The sequence below is a fragment of the Alexandromys fortis genome, unplaced genomic scaffold (genome assembly GCF_014885135.2).
Source record: "Alexandromys fortis isolate MF-2015 unplaced genomic scaffold, M_Fortis_MF-2015_v1.1 scaffold_175, whole genome shotgun sequence".
Taxonomy (NCBI): Eukaryota; Metazoa; Chordata; class Mammalia; order Rodentia; family Cricetidae; genus Alexandromys; species Alexandromys fortis.
In genome coordinates, this window is record NW_026068065.1 from 1,834,554 (window position 1) to 1,848,747 (window position 14,194).

Below are 14,194 nucleotides of genomic sequence, written 5' to 3' on the forward strand. Positions count from 1 at the left end.
CAAACAAATAAACAAACAAATTATGTAGTCTTGAAAACTGGAAGAGTTAGGGAGATAGCTCAGGAAAGCGCTTGCCGTGCAAGCACACAAAGGTGAGTTTGATCCTTGTGAAAAAGCCAGGCTTGGCAGCATGGGACTGTGGTCCCAGCAGGAAGGAAGCAGTGACAGGCAGACTTCCGGAGCTTGCTGCCTATTCAGTCCAGGACCCCATCCATGGAGTGTTGCTGGCCACATCCTGGGTGTGTTTTCCCACGCCGGTTAACTTAGTCTAGAAAATCCCTGGCAAAAAGAGAGCTGTGGAGGCAAAGCACAACCTACAAGTTAGCGTTTCTGAATCATCTCTCTCCATCCAGACAAGGTTTTAAGTGCTAAGATGGGATTGCTAAGGCTGTCCAGGGTTTTCTTGAATATTTTCATAAAATTTGGGCTGCAGATGATTCAAGGTTGTCTTCTTGGCAAGAGGATGGAGTGGATAGTTGTATCCACAGTGTTATTCATGGTTTGAAGGGTCCTCCCTTTGTGTTGTTAGCAGCACCGAGAGGCATTCAGCCTTGCTTAGATGAATCGGCGTCTTTACCCAGGCGTCTTTACCCAGGATCCTTGTGATGTGGAAAGCAGAAGAGGGGGGAAGAATAATAACTTTAGATGTCCACTTCATTTCCAGTCTGATTGCACTTTTCAAATAGCTAAGACTAAGAGGATTCAGTTTGTCCCCAGTGGGCCCTCTCAAAGCAAGCCAAACAAATAACAACAGCAAAACCCAAACCCTGTAGCCAACAAACAAAACTCAAGTAACTGAACCTCTGCATGCACATGGCTTTGCCATGTTCAGACATTAGCATCCTGGGATTTAAAATGAGGTCTTCATTCTCTAAAGCCTTTTCCCTGCTTTACACACACACACACACACACACACACACACACACACTGTTAAATGTTACTGATCTTGCCACTAAGCCTGATTCCCAAAGAGGAGCCGCAGTGGCTCACCTCACCGCTCAAATACATGTGCAAACCCATTGCCAATGGGGCCAGATCTGATCTCGCATCTTGTGAGTAGTCTTCCAATTTTCTGAAAAGATCCCAAAGCCAGGCGCATTTACAATGCTCGCCTTCATGTCACAGGCGCAGTAAATGCTGCCCTCTGCTGAGAGATGAGCAGGAGGCTCCGTTATGTAAATGGCCAAGTGCAGGAACTGACTTGTCATTTGAGCAGGGCCACGCCGGTGCCGGTTACTTCACCACCATCCTACAGATGTCTAGTTAACACCACCGTCCTACAGATGTCTAGCTAACTCATTGTATTTAAAAATAGAACGGGGGAAAATAGGAACATTTCACTGTTGGTGCCTCACGTTTATCATCCACTCTAGTCTCTTCAGTCAGACATCATCGTCCTCTGTGTGAGACACTCATAAAATGGTTCGCCAGCTAATAAAATATCTTTCTAAGTGGGAAAGGGGAAGGGTCGGTATAGCGTTGTTTTAATAAATGCGTTTGTGGAATAATTCTAGCACCACTCGGGCTGTTCTTCTCACCAGTAATCTTTTTCAGTCTCTGCTCTGTTGCTAATATCCAGGTTCATATTTTCCAGAAAACTAGATGCTTCTGAGGCCATGACAGTTCCTTATTGTTTTAAAGTGGTAACTCCATGTGTTTAACAGCTGAGGATCATGTTAAGCCGCCTTTAGACCGGAGCCCTTAAGGAGATTAAACTGGAGATGTTGCTCAGTGGTAGAGAGCTTGCAAGCACGTGCGAGGCTGTGCCTGTAATCCCCAGCTCTGCCCAGCCCATCGCTGAAACTGAAAGAGAACTGCACTAACCAGTGAGGCCTGGGGGGAAACCTGGAGGTGGGGCATGAGTTTTGTGTATGCCAGGCCCCCGATCCATCCCTGTTCACCACACCCTGCTGTCTCCTGAAACCATCCAAACCCCACATACCAGTGAAGTAACTGTAGGACAATCACATACATATATGGTATGTCTTTGAAAAGAAAAAAAAAGACTTATTATTTGTGTTCCTGGATGTGGGGAACACAGATAAAAATGCAGAATGGAGTGCACTGGTCAACGCATTTGACCTACTCCCATATTCTAGAACCTCGTTTGCCAAAGGTGTTGGCCTGAAGAACAAGGGAGCCATGAGGATCAGAATCTAGTCGTCTAAAGTGTGCTGGCGGCTTCTGATACAATGAAAAAACATCTCAGCTCACAAACATTGAGGCTGAGAGAGTTAGCAGGAGTGTGGGGAACTGCACTCGCCATGGGGGTGGCTTCCAGGGCTTGCTCAGCCAGCATCTCTGGAGGCCCTTATACACCAGACAGCCTTACAACCCGAAGAGACAGCCTTGTCTTTCATGTACTCGAGGCTGCCTTCTCGCTGTGCCTCACACTATAGCTGAAAACTCAAGCTTCGTAAACACCAGGCAGCCACTCTCCCTCAGTTTAAGTGCCCGAGCGACTGTCTGGGAGCCACACCAACCCATTCACTTCATCCTGTCGTATGGATGAACCCAGCTTCTTATTTCCAAGGAGGGTGACTCTCATGCCCCTCTACATTTTGGGTATATAGGAAGCACCTGGATACCCCATCCCAGCAGCCAACTGTTGCAGGAACTTAGTCTGATTTTCCTGATCCGAGGCTGTTCCTATAACTAACCCCATGCCTCTGCTTTTGCAGTTTTTCTGTATTTTCCTGGGTTGTACTGGTGCTTAGTCAGTGATAATTCCTAGTAACGGAGTCTAATGGTAACACTCTCCTCTTTCTTCATACTCCTTTTCTTAAAGATTATCTTATTTTTGTGAGTATGCACATGTGTGCAGGTGCCCATGGAGGCCAGAAGAGGGTGTCGGATCCCCTGGGGCTGGAGTTAGCGGCTGCCTGGGAGTCTCTTCATTCTAGCACTGACAGCTGAAATCCATTCCCCGGGAAGAGCAGCGTGTGCTCTACCGCATGTCACCGTGTCTGCCCCTTCTCCCTGCTCTCCGATGCTGCCCTAACCAGCGCTGCATCCTTTGCCTCCCCTCCACAGGCCGTATGATGAGACGCCTCTCTGCCCACCACTCCAGCTTCCTACTCCCTCCCTCAGCCAACCCAGAAGGACTCCCAGGACTAAACTAAGCCCAGCACTGTCACACAGAGGCTCTCGGAGCTGGCTGGTGTGCCGTGTGTACTGAGGAGGTTGTCAGTTCCTGATTCTCCAGAAATTAGGCTCCTGCAGAAATTGGAGAGTTCTTTTTTTGCACAAGGCTAGTCCTAGTCATGAGTGTGTATGTGTGTGTGTCGGGGGGTATCACCTTCACTTTCTGTCTTTCAAACTTGCTCCTAAAATATGATTCCCCAGAAGTGCTGTCTGAAACACTATTAAGGATAGTTAGTGCAGAACTTGCCTCTTGACCTTGAAATGACATCTGTCAAGGGGGATGAGTTTTCCTTGGCACTCCCAAGATCCCCTCTGGATAGAGTTCAAGAGGGTTGGTAGACTGTCCTCGCTTGGCGAAGTATTCCACAGCTGGCTCCTGAGAGATCTCAGCCCTGACTCCTGGGGAAGCCCTTACGCTTCTAACACGTTTCAGCTGTTTTCTAATTACAGATTTGGAATCTGACAGCTATAAGTTGTTTAACAGCAACTCGTGTGGTATTCTGGGCTTGTTTTGAGTAGGGCACACTCACCCTAACTCCCATCAAGCTTTTGTTCCCCGGGGGTACTTCAGGAACGAGGTACTGCCATTTCTGTGCAAACAAAGCAAGATGCCACACACACTTACTTAACGAGATGCTCTCAGGGTACCACTGCAAGGGGTTTCTACAGAAAAGGCTATATGGGTGACGAGTGACTCTTAGGACGGGGTAATCTAGACAGAGCTTGAAATGATAATCGTCCTACTTGAGCTGAAATAATGGCGCGGAACAAGCTCACAGTGAGAAGGGGGAGAAAGAACGCTGACAGCCCCTCTGCTCACACTGAAGTGGCCGCTGCTTACCGTAGGGCAGAGGGCAGCCCGGGGGTGGGGCAGTTCACACTGGCAACCGCTTGGAGAAAACCCTCACTCCTGGCACCGGGGTCGAAACCCAGGCAGACAGCTGCGCGGTTTCTCACACAGGAGAAAGACAGCAAGCAAGCTCTTTATTTCTCAGTTTGTCAGAGAAACCGCTACGTGTAATGCAGCTGTATAGTCCCGGTAATTAAGGAAAACAACGCTCTCTGCAAACTCATTATAGATTTAAAGTTCCTTAAGTTTCCATCAGGTTTGCACAGAAACAAAGAGTTTGAGACAATAGTGGAGAATGCACACCATCGAATAAGTGGATTTTAATTGTTCCTGTCTAGAAAATTATCCAGATAACCAGCCGCATCAAAGACTATTAAACTTTTTAATTGCTCAGGTAGAAAGACGGAGAATGTCATCATTATCTATCAGAAGATTCCGCTGTAGATAATGCTACTTGAATAACATACTCAAGGATACTAGTAACTGAAGTGCCATTTACTGCTCAGAAGTAATCATGTGCTTTAATTATTCATAGGGCACAATGCATGAATTTACGGTCCCAATTATGGTTTCAGAAAGTATCATATGCGCTGGCTTACTTACAGGAGGATGAGCTGATGCAAAATAAAAGCATACGTATTTGCCATTGCCATGGTGTCCTGTGTATGCGAGGTGGTTAAACGATGTTGTGCTCAAAGGCCAATGTGCTTGACAGCGTTGCTGTAGGATTTAATATACTCACTCGAGTTGTAATTAAGCTTCTAGAAAAAAAAAAATATATATATATATATAAAGACAGGGTCTCACCTAAGCCAGGCTGGCCTCAAACCTACTGCTTAACAAGGAAGGATGACCTTGAACCCTTGATCCTCTTGCTTCTACTGCCGGAATGCATAGATTCCTAATCTGTGCTGCCATGTTCATCTGGATGAAGTCTTGCTGACACTGTTCGTGTTTATGACTTACACGTAATGCAAGACTTTGTTCCTTTGTTCTGGGGGCTGAAGCAGGGAAGACAGAACTGACCCTCCGAGCGCCCCAGTCCCGTACAGTGATACAGCAAGGCTGGCGATGGCAAACTTGAGATTTGGAACCTCTCAAGGTTTTCAGTGCAGTCACACACTGCTGAATGTCAGGACAGGCTCTGAGAATGCTTAGTAAAGGAGTTTTGTCAAGTGAACCCCATAGAATGTGCTCACAAAAACATAGGTCCTCTGGGAGAATCTATTGTCCCCGAGCTATAAATCTGCACAGTATATCACCGCGGAAGACAAACCAAGATGGCTGAACCATGGCAGCAGGTGTGTGTGTAAGACACTAAGATACAGGAATTCTTCAGTTGCTTTGTTTTTCAGACCCCTGTTGCATATGTCCCGCTCTTGTGGGTGTGTGTTGAATTTGCATTTGGGCTGGATGTTTCACACACTGCCTTTACACTAGGGAACACACAGGGGACTAAACAGCTGAAAGTGAAAGAGAATGAAGATTTTTTTTTAAAATTTGGAATTAGTAAAGATTTTGGCTAGTGAGGTAGCTTAGCAGGTAAAGGCACATGTGGAAGCCAGGAACTTGAGTCTGACCCCGTGGAATCATGGAAGGTGGGAGGAGGGAACCGACTCCACAGGTTGTCTTCTGGCCTCCATATATCGACCCCGACACATGGAACGCACACACATGCATGCACAGACACACACATGTGCAGCACATAGACACGCACCCACAGACACACATGCGCATACACAGACACGCATGCACACACACATGCATGCACAGACACGCACATGCACACACAGACACACACATGAGCATACAGATACACGCATGCACACACAGACACGTGCACACACATGCACAGGCACACGATGTTAAAATTGTAAACAGGAATTAGTAAAGATATTTAGCATTGCTTAGCATTCTTCTGTTTTATTCTCTTTTTTGTACTGTATTTTACTTTTTTCTCTTTTGTAAAATATATTTTTTAATGAAGCTCTTAATCCATTAGCAGGCAGCAATTGACCCCTTTTCACTGATGGCCTCCTTCCTACTTAAATATTTGGAGCAAGACAGACGTCTTCACACAATTATAAACTTGCTTTTTTCGCTCAGCCTTTTATCATGTGTGCTTCTGTACCATGAAGTATGTTTCCCGACCGCCATCATTGTTGGCAACAGCTGTGTCCCCGTGCCTGCTTGTTACTCACCCCTCCCACGAGATGCCAAGGTTGCGTCTGCTTGCACAGCTTGAGTACCCCAGAGCCTCTCGTAGGGGCTCAGTCACTTTGCCGAGCTGTTTTCTAGGAGTGCGGCGACCGGGTCAAGTTTACACCTTGTCAAGGGCTCTTCATTGAGTCTGACACGCTGTTTTCTGGACAACGTGAACAAGTGAACGCACTTACTCCTCAGTGGGGTGGGTGCCTGGTTACGTGCTTGCCTGCACGGAGCAGAAGTTTACTTTCTTTTGAAAGACTGATAGAGGAAAACAGCCTGCCAGTCTTTGGCTGCTACAGACCTAGAGTGTGTGTGGACTCTGCTCACTTATCTATACCCCTTGTGCTTTCTGTGGTTATTTTGTCTGTGAATTGTTGGTTCAAATCCTCCGCCCATGTTTCTGTTGGAGGGCTCTGAAAGGTTTGCTTGTATTCCAGCCATCTCTGATCTTCCCAGTGCACTCTGACTTTAGTCACCTGTTCCAAGTCGTCCTGCATTCTGTTGCAGTGCTGCATAGCTGGTTAACTTTTTCCACTTGACTCCCATGTGTAAGAAATCATAAACTTTATTTCTGGGAAAAAAATTACACTATGGCATAAAAATTCAAAGGCAATACAGAAATAAATGGCATTTAGTAAATCACAGAATATATATCCTTGCCAGTGATGTAGAACTGAAAAATCTAGATCCTATGTTTCTACGTGTGATGAACTTGTTAATAACTATGAGAATACAGAACTCGGTAGTAACTCTCTCTAATGAGTGAATGTGTCCTTCAGCTGTTATAATAAATCACCCCAAACTCATAGATTAAAACAGTGAGCATATATTCCTGTTCTCTAGTGCCCTGCTCAGCTGGGACATTCTTTTGGTCTCTGCTGGGCTAGCTTTGGCATCTGCAGATTTGCTCATTTGCTGGTCCAGAGTGCGTTCTCATCAAGACAATTAGCCCCCTTTCTGTGTTCTCGGCCTCTGCAGCAGTTGACCTAGGTATGTTAGAATGTTACGTGTTGAGATCTAAGCTAGCACATAAACTGTCTTATGCCTCTTTCTAATGCATGGATCACAAGGCCTACCAGGTTGAAAGGTGGGCATATCCCTCTGCTTCATGTTTTGCTAGCTGGGTAATCACAGTGCACTGTGGGTATAGACAAGCACGCAAGAGCCCCTGGAGCCGGTCAGTGCTCAGACCACCCACATAGGTAGTCTTCATTTCTCCAGAAACATGGCCGTTTTCAGTTATTTTTTCTAGAGGATTTTTTAATTAAACACTGAATGCAAGAAAAAAGGGATTGGGGCTGGAGAGATGGCTCAGTGGATAAGAGCACTGGCACTCTTCCAGAGGAACCTGGTTCAATTCCCAGCACACACATGGCAGCTCACAACTGTCTGTAACTCCAGTTCCAGGGGATCCAGACTCCTCACACAGACATGCATGCTGGAGAGACACCAATGCAGATAAAATCAAAAAGAAAGAAAACAAGGCAGCGTTATCTACACATAGCCTCCTATAGCCTCACTGATGGCTGTGGTACATTAAAAACGATGCCATTTGTGTGGCCTGCGACACTACGAAAGGTGCTAATAGCACCAATATGGGGTTCAGTGAAAGCATCAGATTTCTGTGTGTTATGTAAAGAAAGAATTGACGTGGCCGGGCACGGTGGTACATGACTTTAATCACAGTACCCAGAAGGCAGAAACAGATGGATCTCTGTGAATTTGAGTCCAGCCTGATTGACAGAGCAAATTCTAAGCCTCCAGAGCCATACAGTGAGATCTTGTGTGTGTGTGTGTGTGTGTGTGTGTGTGTGTGTGTGTGTTGTTATTTTGGAGACCAAAGAGCTGTCCTGCTCTCCTGGCTGGATTGTATTTTATCAGTATATCCCTTACTGACTTATTCCACAGTATTACACATTCCTACAGAGTTAGGACCAGCATAGTGTGGGTCTGCGCTCCTCCCCCCACCGTGTGTTGCTAATGATTTTACCAAAGAAAGGAGGACAGGGCCTGGTTCAGAAGCTGTTTGTCACCTACATGTGGGAGCAGAGTCTCTTCTTGGAGGACTGTCTGGGTCAGACAGTGTTCTCTCTGAGGCTACCTCACCTCAGGCTCTAAGGAAAGGAAAGGGCTACAGAACTGTCGCTAGGAAACAGCTGTGCACTGAATAAGGCATGCTGAGCAGTGCTCTGTGTCCTCCCCGTGACTCAGCCACCTGCATCTCCCAGTGCTCACTCTGCAGTTGAGACGTTCATCCTCGGGACAAACCTGTAGATAGAATCCCTTTTCCAGATGAGGAAACTAACTGCAGAGAGATCTTCCAAGGTTACCCGACTGCAAGTAACAGAGCCAACATCTCCAAACCCTCAATTGTCCTGTCAGATGAAACTTATCGCTTCTAATGAATCAGTCCTGAATTTTCCCATGACTGCTGCTTTGTAGACATTTGAACAACAAAGCCGCTATGAAGAATGTTTATCACTAGAAAACACACTTTGTTTTCTTTTTGTTTTTGAGACAAGGTCTCTCTCGTAGCCTTGGCTGTCCTGGAACTCGCTCAGTAGACCAGGCTGACCTTGAACTCACAGGGATCCACCGGTCTCTGCCAGCCTGTGCTGGGATCAAAGGCGTGCGCCACCACCTCCAGGTCAGTTTTCACACGTTTAATTTTTTTGAGACAGAATCAGCAGTGTCCCAGGCTGACCTCAAGGTCACTTTATAGCCCCAGATGACCTTGACCTGGTCCTGGTAAGCTACACGGGTGCTTATTAGTTAGAAGTGAGACCCAGGGGTGCTCCATGCCTGGTTTTATGCAGGGCTTTTGTGTGGGAGGCAATCACTCCACCCACTGAGCTCCACTCCAGCACAGAAGTTCCCACTTGATGTTTTAAATCCATGCTATCGGAGCTGCTTCCTCCGGAAAGCGCGTTAGTGTGTTTCACTTTTCTTTCCGGTGTTTCTAAAGAAAAAAGTGAATCCTGCTATCTATGGCCTAGCACAGGGTGTTAATGTGGTAAAGTACACAGAATGCTGGCTCTCCCGTTGTAATTGTGGTGCAGATCAGCGGACGCACAGTGGTGCGGCCATCAGTACTGTCCGCACCCCAGGCTGTGAGCACCAAAGAGCAGCTTCACATTCCCCCGTGATTGTTTGTAAAGGAAAGAGGTCCTATATTACGCTTTATTTTCTTTATGTGAGCGAGCATATAATTGTTTTCCTGATATAGGGAGGGAGTGTCAGCTAATGGCAAACACAGAGCCTCCTGGCAAAGGCGTGCAATCTGTGAAACCGCTGAGTGGGCACAATTCTGATTTCCAGGCTCCCTCAGCTCTCCCGTGCGCCTCTGAGAACGCCGTCCCTGGGCGTGCGTTTGCGCTGATAAAAATCACATCCATGCACAAAGTGCCAGCTTAATTATAAGAACCACATACCGAGCGTGAAGTTCTCCATTTTCTTTTTACATCTGCTTCTGATCCATGGATGAGACAATTCGAACTTGTTTCCAAAGAGTACCATAGCTTTGGAGTGGTAGGGCTGTGTGTACTGTTCTCTCTTACCCTAAGACACCATTGGCCGTTCCCTGTACCTCCTGGGCAGTGTTTTCCCTGAGTGGCAATTTTCATGGCCTCCCAAGGTCCCTGCTGTAACCCCAATGTCGGGCAGATGTGCATGGTTTCCTGCCTGAGCTAGGTGTTTCTGTTGCTGCAATGAAACCCTGTGACCAAACAGCAAGTTGAGGAGGAAAGAGTTTACTCAGCTTACACTTCCGTATCACTGGCCATCACCAAAGAAAGTCAGGACAGGAACCCGGAGGCAGGAACTGATGCAGAGGCCATAGAGAGGTGCTGTTTACTGACTGGCTCCCCATGGTTTGCTCAGTCTTTCTTATAGAGCCCAAGACTACCAGCCCATGGATGGCACCACCCACCATGAGCTGGGCCCTCCCCCATTGATCACTAATTGAGAAAAAATGCCTTACTGCTGGATCTCATGGAGGCCTTTCCTCAGCTGAGGCTCCTTCCTCTGATGACACACAAAACCGGCCTTCCCGATGGTACTCTTCTGAATGATTGGCTATGGGCAGGGGTAGAGCAAATTACTTAGTTCCCATCAGGAACGGCATTTCTCCCTGCTCGGCTCACTTGGCCTCAGCCACTCAGCCAAATCACTTGAGCTCAAAATAGTGATCATGAAAATGGCCACGCCAGGCAGAGTGATGCACACCCCACACTGGAGGCTGAGGCAGGAGGATCAGCCTAGGCTACATAGACCCTTTTCGCAAAAGCAACAACAAAAGTGGTTTAGACTCTGAGGCAGACCCCAGCCACTGTGCGAGTGTGTTTTCTCCCACGTGGGACAGCTGAGGAACAGAAAGACCTTCTGATGTGCCAAGACTGCCCAGTTAAGAAGAATATTCAAAGCAGGCACAGTTAGCTCTTCTCAGCAGGAGCTGACTCCCCCACTCAAAGCCTGGAACCCCTCCATGCCTAAACAGTGGGTGGCTCAGCCAGGGTTAGGTAAAGGCCTGGAGATGGAGACCAACCGGTGAAGGTTGAGGAACAGCAAGTGTCCACTCACTCTGTCCACGCCTGTATCCTTCTAGCTATTCACTCTGTCCATGCCTGCATCCTTCTAGACACTCACTCTGTCCACGCCCGCATCCTTCTAGACACTCACCTGTCCACGCCCGCATCCTTCTAGACACTCACCTGTCCACCCCTGCATCCTTCTAGACACTCACTCTGTCCACTCCCACATCCTTGTAGACACTCACCTGTCCACACCTGCATCCTCATCCTACTTTCAAAAACAGCGCTGTCAGGTCCAGTCACTCCAAAGCCACCATCTGAATCACTCTGTGATAAGTTCTTAAATTAAAAGAGTCTAAAGAAAACCATAACTCCCTTTCTTTGTTTTAATTATAGCCACTTGGAGCAAGTGACTATTTGGAATTATCAAAGAATTTTGATACAGTATTTGTACGAAACATTCCACAATTTTCTCTGGCAAAGCGGACTCAAGCACGACGGTTCATAACTCTCATCGATAACTTCTATGACTATAAGGTAAGGATGGACTCCATTTCAATTCCTCACTCTCATTGATAACTTCTGTGACTATAAGGTAAGGATGGACTCCATTTCAATTCCTCACTCTCATTGATAACTTCTGTGACTACAAGGTAAAGATGGACTCAATTTTCACAGGACTGTGAAGTCAGATGACCTGGGCCAGAATCCTGGCTGTACCAGTTCTTTTACTGCTGTGCCTCAGTTTCCCCATCTATAGATAGAGGCTAACAGTATCTACCCTCAAATGGTTGTTGTGAGGACTACACAGGTTGGTCCATGGAAAATGCTTAAAACAAGATTTGGCCCAAGCTGAATGCTGTGCCCTTCCTATTAAAAATAGCAGCAGCTAGTGGCAGGCTCCATCCCATCATCCCACAGGTAAGGCTGAGTGCTCAGTGCACCTGTGTTATCTGAATACCTGGTGGGTCTGAGAGTGATGAACAGCCCTTTGCCTTGTTGAACAGCTCGCTCTTCCCTCCCCGCCCTCCCCCAGGAGCCAACTAGCAGGTGACGTCATGCTGCTCTATTTTTGATCCCTGTGTGCAGAGTCTTTGCCTGCACACAGAAGGCAATGTAGTAGTAGCCTAGTAGTTAAAGAGTAGACCCTGGCGCCTGGCTGTCCGTTCTAAAGACTGGCTTGGCTTCTGAGCATTGTCTGCCTTCTCTAGAACTAGTAGTTTCCCTTCTCTAGAAAGGTAACAGTGATACGTGTATGGGCTTGTGAGGATGAGGTGTTTCTATAAAGTACTAAGAACCTAGTGTGGCAGGTAGTGCACTCACAATCAAGGCGAGCCCCTCTCACAGTGTAAACTTCCTCTAAGGGGAAGATACCCATAGTAAAGGTAGTGTAAACGGATGTTTCCTGTCCTGCCCACCTGGTCCCAAATAACACACAGGCTTATATTCACAAATGCTCGGCCAATAGCTCAGGCTTATTACTAACTAGCTCTTAAATTTAAATTAACCCATTTCTCTTCATCTATATATTGCCATATGGCTCGTGGCTTTACCTGCCCTCTAGCATATCTTGCTCCCTTCTTCCCTCAGCATTTTCAGTTTGATTTTCCCACCTAGCCTTATTCTGCCTTGCTATAGGGCAATCAATTTTTTTAATTAACCAATGGGAGTAATACATATTCAAAGTCTCCAGAAGGATTATTCCACAGCAAACTACTGTAAGCATTTTTTTAACTACTGGAGCTTTCCCTCAATCATATTTGCACAGAATTAGAGCAGTGATTCTAAAATTGAGGGGATTTTGTAGGGGAGGAGACATGTATGGAAAGCCATGGGAATTTAGTGTTTCATTTACTCATTCATTCAGTGACCTCTGTGCCTGAGCAAGGTGCTAGGCTCAAAGTCGATGGCAATTGAGACGCTGTGGTTTCCATCATAGCACTTAGGGCCCAGGGTCTGAGCAACATGAATCTCATATGTCTGTGGAAATTTCATTCAGTTACCAGTTCAGGACGGCCGCTGGGACACAGAGAGAGGACCGTGAGCCTTGACGTTCAGGGATAGCAGGGAGCAGCCCAGGGAAGCCCTCTGTGCTCTGGTTGTATCAAAACCATCAGAGCCACTTATAGTCCAGATTCCAGAGCCCCCTCATCTCACCCTAGCAAATGAGGACCAGTCATGGGTCCTGGAAGCTCACGTTCACATGTTCCCAAGGTGCTTCTTATACTGTTCAGGGATGGTGGGCTGATTCCAGCACAAGGCAAGAGGGACAGCCTGGGATGGAGGAAGGTTGTTACTGACCGTGGAAGGCAGCCTGTGGGCTCCAGTGAGGTGATCCAGGAAAGCCTGCTGGAGGCCTGCAGCAAGACCATGTGGGCAGGGCTCGGGAGAAATGGACACTGATCAGGGAGTTGAGGTTCCAGGCATATCACTGTGAGGCACTGCCCTGTCCTCATGGCACATCTCCACCCACTGGGTACAGCCCAAGAGGCTGGAGGGCATCACTGTTTTTACAGGACAAAGACTTCATGGGGGAAATGTGCAAGTGGCATTGGAATAGAGGGTAAAGGCTCGCCTTGTTTGTCTCTCAGCTGGGGATGCTTTAAAGAACATCTGTCCCCCATTGCTCAGCCCACCGCTAGGTCCTCTCCCACCTCCTCACTTACTCAGATGAGCAAAAGCATTGTCTGGCAGTGTGCTGGAACAGTCAACCTACCCACCCTAGCATTTATTCTGGATACACCACACATTGGATCTCTCCTTTAAAGTTTAGTCAAAATTATCTTATCTCAGAAATTGAGAGCATCAAGCAGACATTATTCTAGAATGTATTCATGAAGATTTGTGAAACAGGACATTTCCACTTAAGTAATGAGAAAAGTGTCATTTGTGATTGAAAGAGTTTATTAAAATAAAATGGGAATGGTAGACCCTAAAGTCAACATGTTGTTTTAAAGTATTCATATATTTACTTGAATAATGATTTTCAAAAGGCTCACAGCAAATCTAGGTTCTTCAAACATCCAGAGGGGTTGTTTTGGTGCTGGGTATGTGTATATGCCTATAACCCTGTGTATGTGTGTATATGCCTATAACCCTGTGTATGTGTGTATATGCCTATAATCCTGTGTAAATGTGTTTATGCCTATAGTCCTGTGTATATGTGTATATGGCTATTTCCCTGTGTATATGCCTATAACCCTGCATATACGTATATATGCCTATAACACTATGTATATGTGTATATGTCTATAACCCTGTGTGTATGTATATATGCCTATAGCCCTGTGTATGTGTGTATATACACCTATATGCCTATAACCCTGTGTATATGTGTTATCCCAATAACCTTGTATATATGTGTATATGCCTATGACCCTGTGTATGTGTGTATATACACCTATATGCCTATAATTCTGTGTATATGTGTTATCCCAATGACCTTGTATATATGTTTATATGC

At 46.5% G+C, this 14,194-nt stretch overlaps 1 protein-coding gene across 3 annotated transcripts in view; it reads left to right on the forward strand.

Annotated features, from left to right (window-relative positions):
- Afg1l (AFG1 like ATPase) overlaps positions 1-14,194 on the forward strand; it is a 143,815-nt gene that overhangs the window by 124,876 nt on the left and 4,745 nt on the right. For all 3 annotated transcript variants that reach the window (XM_050120525.1, XM_050120524.1, XM_050120526.1), the window contains one exon: positions 11,128-11,268. In XM_050120525.1, the coding sequence (XP_049976482.1) occupies positions 11,128-11,268 (141 nt within the window). The remainder of the gene's footprint in view (positions 1-11,127; positions 11,269-14,194) is intronic.